The following is a 10,062-nucleotide window of genomic DNA, read 5'->3' on the forward strand; positions in this document are numbered from 1 at the left end:
AGGAAGGACTAGCGACGTGTGAGCGGGGACTGCGCAGGCGGGGAGCTGTGCTCTTGGAAATGTGATGCTTGCCGGAGCCGCCCGTGCCCAGGTCCCCGGGGGCCTGGCAGGTTCGGAGTTCGAGTGCAGATTCAGTGGAGTTTGCTCGTTTCCTTCCCTGGGAGGGGAGCAGAGGCCGCGGACGGCCGGGGAGCCTGGGCGTAGGGGCAGGAGGCAGGCTCCCTCGGGAGTAGCCCATTTCAGCCTGGAAGTCAGCCCAGAGACCCCCACGAGACCCCTGCACAGCTGTGGGGATGGCGCCCCAGGGAGGGCCCTGCCGCTTCCGAGCGTGGCTGCGGGTCCTGGCCGCCGTGGTGCGTGGTACGCCCTGCGCTGGCTGTCTTCCGTGTGCCACAGCGGCCCACCACCTGCCCTGTCTCCCAGCTGCTCCTGCGGCTGGCCCATAGCAGGGCAGGTTCACTCCTGTCACCACAACCTGACAGCACAGCTGCACTCTGGGTGTGTTCCTGGGATTGTCTGGTGGCTTCAGGGGCGGGCTGCTTGGACCCAGGAGGCGGCCCAGCCATGACTGCCTCCGCTGACCCCTGTCCTAAGGGCTTGGGTGTCCCTCCACCGCAGCTCCAGCACGTGCCCTACCCCGTGAGCCTCGGTGTGCTCATCTGAGTCAAGACTTAAGACTGAAGTTGGGTTGGTGATGACTCTGGGACCGCTGGGAAGAGTAAGCGGCGGACGGTGCCCACCCAGCACGTGGCCATCAGTGCATGGGCTACTGAAGAGGGGCCGTGGTGTGAGGTGGCTGCAGCCTGAGGCTCCGTGGATGTCCTCGGGTCACACCCGGGTGCCCCTAGAGTGCGCCCCACGCATAGCTGAGGGCCTGGGCAGCAGGGGTGGCGCGGGCAGCTGGGACAGGGCGGGCAGCAGGGGCAGGGCGGGCTGCCCGGCAGGGAGAGCAGCCGTGCTGACAGGGCCTCGTGGCAGCTTCTAATCCCAGCGGTGTCGGCGTCAGGAACTGGGCCCTGCCCTGCGTACGGCGGTGACCGCAGGTGACCTGCGGGCGAGGGTCTCGGGCAGGCGAGGGCACAGTGATGGTCAGGCTTGCACACTGCCTCCCTTTGTATCCCCAGGCCGAGGGGACCCAGAGAACGGCCTTTGTCCCGCTCTGCTCTTCCAACACCATTTACGCCATCTCTGGAAGTGCAGACCTAGCCGGGAGGATGTTTGCACGCTCACTTCAGTCACTGTGCGCGTACCGAGCCCCGTGGAAGCTGCGGTTGAGTTTGTAGTGGCTCCGTGGGAAACACCCGGTCCGCGTGTTGGTTCCTGGGGTGGGCCTGCTCCAGGGCAGTGGAGCCCCTGCCACCACCTCGTGCACCCAGTGTGCCCACGCCCAGTGTTGGCTGACTATGGCTTTGAACAACTTCAACCTAGATGCTTTTCCTGGGGGACAGGGGAGCACGCTGGGGAAGTGTCTGGTGTTTGCATTTAACGCGTCGCGCAGTGAACCGCAGCCGCCGAGGACGAGCGCGCTGACAGGGACCTGCTGCGTGGAGGCAGCCCTCGGTCACCGTGGAGGACGAGGCTCAGGGCTTGAGCGCCACCCGTGCCGCCGCGAGCCGTCTCTGGACACACCTAGCTTTGCCCCTGGTAACCATCGCCACCGCCTGAGTGCACGACTATGGCCGCCGCGCCAGGCCTGGCAGTGGTGGAGGCTGGCTTTCTCCTGGCTGACCCCAGCTCTTGGCCGCTTCGCTTCTCTCCAGGTTGTTAGGAGGAGGAAGCAAACGCTACGTTTTGCTGTCAGAGCGGAGAGCTCACTACATTGGCTGGGACTAGGGTCAGCCTTGGGGGCGGGCACGTTCACCGGGAGACACAGCCGAGGAGGCGTGCCTGGGCCGTTCCCGCGAGTACGCCGAGCCTGCCAGTGCTTTTCCCACCGTGACGGCCAGGACTGAACCCAGCGGTGTGGAGGGCAGCCTTCCATGGCCCTCTGGCCCCGCCTCTTATTTGCTGTAGAACACACTGTTCTTTTCCCATTAAACATACATTAGTAGCTGGCGCTGCGGCTCACTAGGCTAATCCTCCGCCTTACGGCGCTGGCACACCGGGTTCTAGTCCTGGTCGGGGCGCTGGATTCTGTCCCAGTTGCCCCTCTTCCAGGCCAGCTCTCTGCTGTGGCCAGGGAGTGCAGTGGAGGATGGCCCAAGTGCTTGGGCCCTGCACCCCATGGGAGACCAGGAGAAGCACCTGGCTCCTGGCTTCGGATCAGCATGGCGGCCATTGGAGGGTGAACCAACGGCAAAAGGAAGACCTTTCTCTCTCTCTCTCTCACTGTCCACTCTGCCTGTCAAAAAAAAAAAAAAAATTAGTGAGGTTTGCTAACATCAGTAGGTCAGGCCCACAAGCCCAAGCTCTTTGGGGCCCTTGGTAATTAAGAGCTGGAGGACTGCAGAGTACAGAAAGACGCCTGGGCCTCGAGGGACGTGTGCTCCCAGCCTCTGCCTGCAGGGGGCGCCCTTGGCCACGGGCCAGTTGTGTGCCGATTGGTTCCACCTTGGTTTCTTACCTGTGAAATGCGTTCCTCCTACTTCTGTCACAGGCTCAGGAGCGGAAGTGGAAGAACCCGGATAGAATGGATGATTTCATGCGCGTAGGCACTGCCTGTTGTTATCTGAGTGGCGAGGAGGAAGACTTCAGCATCTAGGATGCCCCGACTGTTCTTCCGTCCCAAGGCCGTTCATAGAACAGACCGTGTTAGAAGAAAGGGAAGCGGTTCAAAGCGATTGACAAGTTCCTACTTCTAAATAGTGGGATTTCTAAAACTAGTGTTAGTTTTTCCTGTTTTAAAATTCAGGTCTAGTTTTGGTTCCAGACATTTGACTGCCTACTGCTGCATCGAGTAAATTATGTAAATTACGTCAGGCAAAGCACAGACGTCAGGGTGGGCGTCTGCTACAGCGTTTCCGACGCCTCCGCGGACGCCTGGGCCTGAGCACCAGCGCCAGCTCCGAGCCCAGCTTCCCTGGCACTGACGTGGGAGACCTGGATGGAGCCGCGGCCTCCTGGCCTTGGCCCTGCCCGGCCTGGCCCTGGTTCTACAGGCGTTTGGGGAGTGACCCAGCCGGTGGAAAGATCTCTCACTGTTTCTTGGTCTCTTTCAGACACACAAAAATAAATTTAAAATCCATGCACGGGAATGGAGCACAGCAGATGGTGAATGGGAATAATTAGGGAGGCAGTGTGTGGCCTGTTTACGGCTTGAGTGTCTGAATGAATGAACTAAGGATAACAGGCCTTAGCAGAGCCGACCAAGAGGCTGAGAAAATAAACGTCGTAGAGCTGTGGCTCCTGGTGTAGGTGACCACGGGTGACTCTGCTCCCTGGTGACCCCGTGAGAACATGGGCAGCAGACACGTGGGGGGGCCGGCGCCGTGGCTCACTTGGTTAATCCTCCGCCTGCGGCGCTGGCATCCCATATGGGTGCTGCGTTCTAGTCCCGGTTGCCCCTCTTCCAGGCCAGCTCTCTGCTGTGACCAGGGAGTACAGTGGAGGATGGCCCAGGTGCTTGGGCCCTGCACCCCATGGGAGACCAGGAGAAGCACCTGGCTCCTGGCTTCGGATCGGCGCGGTGCGCCAGCCATAGTGGCCATTGGAGGGTGAACCAACGGAAGGAAGACCTTTCTCTCTGTCTCTGTCTCTCTCTCACTGTCTAACTCTGCCTGTCAAAAAAATAAAAAGTAAAATAAGAAAAAGAAAGTTCATGGACAATAAGGCACTATGGGAAAACGGCCACGTACCCTTAGTTCCACTTCTGCAGACGCGGAGCGCCATGTCCGTGCCTGCGTGGGGGTGCGTTCGGGGGGGACCCGGGCACTCGGTCCAGCGGGATCGCAGCCACGGCCCCTCCGGGCAGAGCAGATCACAGGACTCGGGACTGGGACGCCGCCCTCTCCCTCTCGTTGGGCCTGGATGTCATCTTCCTGCTATTTTATGTTAGTGAGGGACACATTCCCCGTGCAGTGTCTTCACTGTTAGAATGGAAAGTCTTGGACAACCTTGGCAGAACAATGGCGTGTTACTGTGATATTTGGAATTCGAAAGTCAAATTTAATTAAGATTAAATGCCGCAAGTAGGAGGTGCGGACAGTTCTAAAGGCCCGTGCTTGGGTTTGCTCTCTCACCTCTCGGGTCAGCCTACTGGACGGCGCATCTAGTGACCTCACGAGGGACAGGAGCCACGCGTTCCACAGGTCACCTTCCGTAACAGACGGACCCAGAACTGTGTTTGCAGACCTCAGCACGCATGTTCAGTGTAGACGCTGTCACCGCGTGTTCCCAGGATGCCGTGCAGCGCCACGTCAGTTGTAAGTGAATTTGCCTCTTCGTTGCTGTCCCCCCCCCCCCCCGAAACTTAGCTTCTCTTAGTGGCCTTCTCGCTGGGGATCGTCACAGCAGTAAAAGCCAACCAGAGAGAAGGTGTAATAGCCACGGCGCCAGGCCCGGAGGACCAGTGACAGACACCCACCCACTTCCCAGGCCTCACCCCGAGGTGCATGCACCTGCTCGGGCTCCTGGCCGTCACTGTGCTAACTGTGTGAGGTCCTGCTCACCCCCCCGAGGCACCCCTGCTCGGGCTCCTGGCCGTCACTGTGCTAACTGTGTGAGGTCCTGCTCACCCCCGAGGCACCCCTGCTCGGGCTCCTGGCCGTCACTGTGCTAACTGTGTGAGGTCCTGCTCACCCCCGAGGCACCCCTGCTCGGGCTCCTGGCCGTCACTGTGCTGACTCTGTGAGGTCCTGCTCACCCCCCTGAGGCACCCCTGCTCGGGCTCCTGGCCGTCACTGTGCTAACTGTGTGAGGTCCCGCTCACCCCCCTGAGGCACCCCTGCTCGGGCTCCTGACCGTCACTGTGCTAACTGTGTGAGGTCCTGCTCACCCCCCTGAGGCATCCCTGCTGGCTCCTGGCTGTCACTGTGCTAACTGTGTGAGTTCCTGCTCACCCCCCTGAGGCACCCCTGCTCGGGCTCCTGGCCATCACTGTGCTGTGTGAGTTCCTGCTCACCCCTGAGGCACCCCTGCTCGGGCTCCTGGCCATCACTGTGCTGTGTGAGTTCCTGCTCACCCCCCGAGGCACCCCTGCTCGGGCTCCTGACCGTCACTGTGCTAACTGTGTGAGGTCCCGCTCACCCCCCTGAGGCACCCCTGCTCGGGCTCCTGGCCGTCACTGTGCTGTGAAGTCCTGCTCACCCCCCGAGGCGCACGCACCTGCTCTGGCGGCCCCGGAGGGAGCTGGCAGCTGTGGGGAGCAATTCGGACTAGACTAAGTTACTGGAATTAAGACTTATTCTATGCATCTGCTCTCCCACTGTGGGGAGCAACTCGGACTATATTGTTACTGGAATTAAGACTTATTCTATGCATCTGCTCTCCCACAATATGGCGCTGGGAGAGAAGAAAGAGGCTTCTACACAGCTGCCTCCAGTTCAACCAAGGAACTGTAGGACCTGCTCCTGGTTGGAGGAGAGCAGCGTACTCGGCGTGTGGGCAGCCGAGTTGGGATTGGCGGAGGAGGACTATAAAGGAGGAGAGAGACGGCATGCACCGGGAACATCTATGGGGAACATCTAGCTGAAGGAACACCCGTGCAGCCCCCCAGAGAGCCGGCCGGCGGTGTGCCGCTCCCCTGCGGAAGTGGGGAATGCGGCCAGGGGGAACTGCCCTTCCACGGAGGTGGAGGGGACAGTAGCCAACCCGGGAAGAACCAGCAGCAAACCCGGGGAGGGCCGAGCAGACGAAAGAACAGCGCAGGGTCCTGTGTCGTTCCTCCACGAAGAGGGGGAGCGACATAATGGTGCCGTGACTCGGATATGAAGCCTAGGCAGGGTTTAGTGTCGTTCCTCCACGAAGAGGGGGAGCGACAGGCAGCACCCAACGTTTACTTTGCTGTTTCTGTAGGGGCACACGGCTCCGCCAGCTGCAGGCTGCTGGGCTGGGCAGATGGAGGGGTCCAGTTCCTTCGCCCGGCAGTCGTGTGCCCTGCTCTGATCCACTCTTCTTGGCTTAAAAATGCCCGGTCACTAGGGGTGGCAGCGGGGCCCTCCATCCGGTCACCTCTGCCAGCGACCCCCCTCCTCTCCTGAAACTCCTGGGTTTGGGGCCTCTCCCATCCCCCGGGAGCTGTGTCTGGTGGGCAGGAGCCAGCCTCTGGAAGCCCCATTTCCCTGAGCTGTCAGTCACCCTCAGTCCCCACCATCCTTACTCTGAAGCCCCCTGCCTGAAGAAGCGGGAGTGGGGCAGACCCTGCATGGCGCGCCAGATCTGCGAGACTCCACGTGGACGGCCGTATCCAGCGGTTGTCTTCCTCCACGGTCTGTCCCTCCCGTTGCGCCCACAGAACTGGTTCTGGTCGAGTCCTGCCTCCACCCCACCCCTGCAGACACACCCACCCCACCCCACCCCACCCCTGCAGACACACCCACCCTAGGACCTCCGCTTCAAACGTGAACAGCCTGGGCCTGGCGGGAGCCCACAGACGGCTGTGGGCTGGAGCTGCACCTGCAGGGTTGAGTGTGGCTGTGCAGGCGGTGAGAACTCCCTGCGCTCCAGCCGCCTCGTCGGCCCAGACCGGTAGCGCCCAGTTCCCTTGGGGCAGGGAAGACGACCCGCCGGGACTGCTGTCACGGGCCGCGCTCACGTTAGCGCCCCACCTCTGATCTCCAGCTTTCTCTGTGATGCCAGAATGGTGCCAGCGGGGTCGCCCACGTGTCAGAGGCCCTGGGGCGGGCCACTCCAGCTGCTCCCCGGCCGACACCAACCCCCTGCCATGGGCGGGCCAGCTGGGGGAGCCCTGGGACGCCGGGCCCCGCCCTCGGGCACTCGGCCCCCTGCTGCCAGCGCTTGGCTGTGACACCGCGGGCGCAGCCCCGGACCTGGCAGGCCCGCGTCCCCGGACAGCGCCGGCTCCTCCTCCCGCCGCCCGGCCCGGCGCAGCGCGGCGCGGTGTGAACCGGGCGGCGCCGGCACCCGCGCGCCGTCCGCGGCTGCTGGCCGTGCCCGCGGGGTCCGGCCCGGGCGGCGCCCAGACAACGGGCGCCCCCAGCTCCGGGAGGAGGGGAGGGGCGGGGACTTGGGCGCGGGCATGTGAAGAGGCCAGAGGCGCGGCGGCTGCACGCAGGTGGGTGTGCGGGGAGCGCGGGGCCGACCCCCGCGCCAGGTGGGCAGGGCCGCGCGCGGCGGCTCAGACCCGCCCTCTTCTTGCAGGCCCCTGACGACCCGCCCGCCCGGCCGCGCCATGCCCTTCCCGCCCAGGCCGCCGCCGCCACCGCCAGCCCCGGCCGCGGGGGGCGCCGCCGCGCGCCTGCCGCCCCGGAGGCCCTGCGCGCCCGCGCCCGCGCCCCCGCCCGCGCCGCCCCTGGCCGCCGCGGAGAAGAAGAGGCGGCCCCCCGAGCGGCCCGCGGCGCTGCTCTCCAGCTCCTGGCCCTCGGCCACCCTGAAGAAGCCTCCGGCCCGGCGCGGCCCCGGCCCCGGCCCGAGCAGGACGCAGCCGCCCGCCCCTCCGCGCGCCCCGCCCCAGGCCTCGCCCGGACGCGCAGGGGCCCCGGCCACGTGCGCCACGCCCCGGCCGGCCGGCACCGGCCCGAACGCGGCGGCCGGCGCGGGTCCCGGGCCCGACGACGCCGTGCGCTTCTCGCTGAGCCTCACGCCGGAGGCCATCCTGGTCATCCAGAGGCGCCACCTGGAGAAGCAGCTGCTGGCGCGGCCCCGCCGGTCCTTCCCCTCGCCGCTGGCCACCGGCCCCGGCCCGCGGAGGGGCGGCCCCGCCGCGCCCCCGGCCGCGGGCCTCGCCTGCCGCCCGCTGCCCCGCGCGCCGCTGCTGCCCGGCGGCCTGCGCCCGGTGCTGCAGGTGTCGCTGCTCAACGAGCGGCACAAGTACGACGACGTGGAGTACGAGGAGGAGGCCGAGGCCCCGGACGAGGGCGTGGTGCGCAAGTGCACCGAGTGGCTGCGCGGCGTGGAGTCGGCTGCCGCCGGGCGGGGCCGCGCCGCGCACCTGGACGCCCCGCCGCGGCTGAGCACACTGTGAGCCCTGCGGGCCGCGGGCCCGCCCACCGCTGCTTCCAGGACTCGGGGGCGCGGGCGGGAGACCCACAGCCGCCTGTGATGGCATCCCCGTCTCCTGGACACGGGTGAGCACCGCGGGCCCGCGAGGGACACAGCCTCCCGCGGCCCACCTGCTGCCGCCTTGGTCTCGGCGAGAAGCCCCCACTGTGCACCCATCCGCCGCCTCTGGACTCCCGGAGGTGCCCTTACCGCGAAAGTGCCTCGGCCATGTGCCCAGGGGCGCGCCCCGGGCTGCATCGCTGTCGCCAGGGAGGGGGCGCCTGCTGGACTGCGGGGACGTGGTGCTACCTGTGTGACTGTGTTGTCTCCCGGCTCAACAATGCTGGATGTTCTGAAAATCGAAGCTTTGTATTCTAATCTCCAGTCTCGGAAGCGAGCGCGAAGTTGCCACCTGGAGCCAGGCGCCTGGTGAAGAGGCTGCAGGTGACATCACCGACCCTGTGCTCCGTGCACGCCCACGCACAGGTGCACCCACGTGGTCACGCGCACGGAGATGCACCTGCACGCCCCCAGCCACAGGTGCCTGCGCTGGGTCACACAGGTGTCTGCTGGATGACCTCTTTCTTTGAAGTGCTCACAAAGTATCTTGTGCTAGGAAAAGAAGCAGCAAGCACGTGGAGGGGGGGGGCAGAAATGTGCACTCCCTGGGCAGCACGGAATGTTCTGGACTTTGCCCGGGGAGCAGGAGGCCTCTGGGTGGGGGAGGCTGGCTGGTTTTAGCCCTTTGGGTCTCTGTGGAGCTCAGAGGCTCGCTGGCTCTGTGCAGTTGTGTGTGCCGGTTTGAAATGCTGTGTTCTCTGCCTGGTCCCCGGCTGGCTGCAGGCCCCCGGGGAGGAGCCGCCTTGCACCTGGGTCTGCTTGATTCCAGGCATGAGAAGGAGGTGGGGTGGGCGGCTCAGGCTGAGCCCCAGGAGTCGTGGATTACCTCAGCTTCTGACTTGCTTCCCGAAAGCCACCCCGTGTAGTGTTCATCCGTAGACCCTGGCGTGTCTCGTCTTAACTTTACATGGAAGCCTTACATTTTTAACAAGTTTTCTACTTCTCTCGTGGAGGTTTCTCCCCCAACCCGTCTCGGTGTAAGCACGGTTTAGTTAGCTGTGAAGTGTCTCAGTTTTGGGGGGCGCTGCCTCAGCAGCCCGACCCCCAGCCTTGCCAGTAATTTCTGTTTTGTGGCCCCTATTTAAATGTGGAGAAACGGTTTCTCTTTTACTTAAAGCCAGTGGGTTAGGACACGAGAGGCAGAGTGAGCAGTCCTGGTCCAGGAGAGCCGGAGGGGCGCGACCCTGGACAGCGGTGCTTCTCGTGTCCCCCACCCCGTGAGCCACGGTCAGTCCTGTGCAGTGCACGGCGAGGCAGGTGCACGGTGCTGGCTCTGGGGTGGTGTGGGGGCGGGTGAGTGACATGCCTGGGTTTCTGCCCCTGGTTACGGTGACCGCATTTTGAAGACTCCTGGTGGCGTCCCCAGGGGCCTGGCTTTGGGAAGCACCTCGCTGGCTCTGCCCCAGTGTGCCAGGCGTCCGTGTCCGCCCGTCGTCCCGCCCCATCTCCGTCTCCTACTGGCAGCAGCTTGCATCCTCGCACACCGTCCCAGGCGTTCGTCAGCGAGAGTCCATGTGCCTTGTCCTCCCTCGGCCGTGCGCGCCCCCTGCTGTCCGTCCACTGCTGTGACTGACGTGTTGAGGATGTGTCCGACTCACTGTGCTGCAGTTTCTTGGTGTTTAAATAAAGGAGGAAGTCACTGGCCTGTGTTTCTCTCTCTCTCTTTTATTTGAGAGGTAGAGTTATAGACAGTGAGAGGTAGAGATAGAGAAAGGTCTTTCTTCTGTTGGTTCACCCCCCAAATGGCTGCTATGGCTGGCGCTGTGCCGATCTGAAGCCAGGAGCCAGGTGCTTCCTCCTGGTTTCCCATGCGGGTGCAGGGCCCAAGCACTTGGGCCATCCTCC

The 10,062-nt window shown here is 64.1% G+C and overlaps 1 protein-coding gene across 1 annotated transcript; it reads left to right on the plus strand.

Annotated features, from left to right (window-relative positions):
* The first annotated feature begins 6,537 nt into the window (after nucleotides 1–6,537).
* Nucleotides 6,538–9,862, plus strand: PRR18 (proline rich 18). The gene is made up of 2 exons (XM_017340398.3): nucleotides 6,538–7,171; nucleotides 7,258–9,862. Exons 1-2 carry the CDS (start codon nucleotides 6,729–6,731, stop codon nucleotides 8,078–8,080), a joined length of 1,266 nt encoding a protein of 421 aa, XP_017195887.3. The 5' UTR covers nucleotides 6,538–6,728; the 3' UTR covers nucleotides 8,081–9,862.
* Nucleotides 9,863–10,062: the final 200 nt, after the last annotated feature.

This window comes from Oryctolagus cuniculus, chromosome 5 (assembly GCF_964237555.1).
Source record: "Oryctolagus cuniculus chromosome 5, mOryCun1.1, whole genome shotgun sequence".
NCBI lineage: Eukaryota > Metazoa > Chordata > Mammalia > Lagomorpha > Leporidae > Oryctolagus > Oryctolagus cuniculus.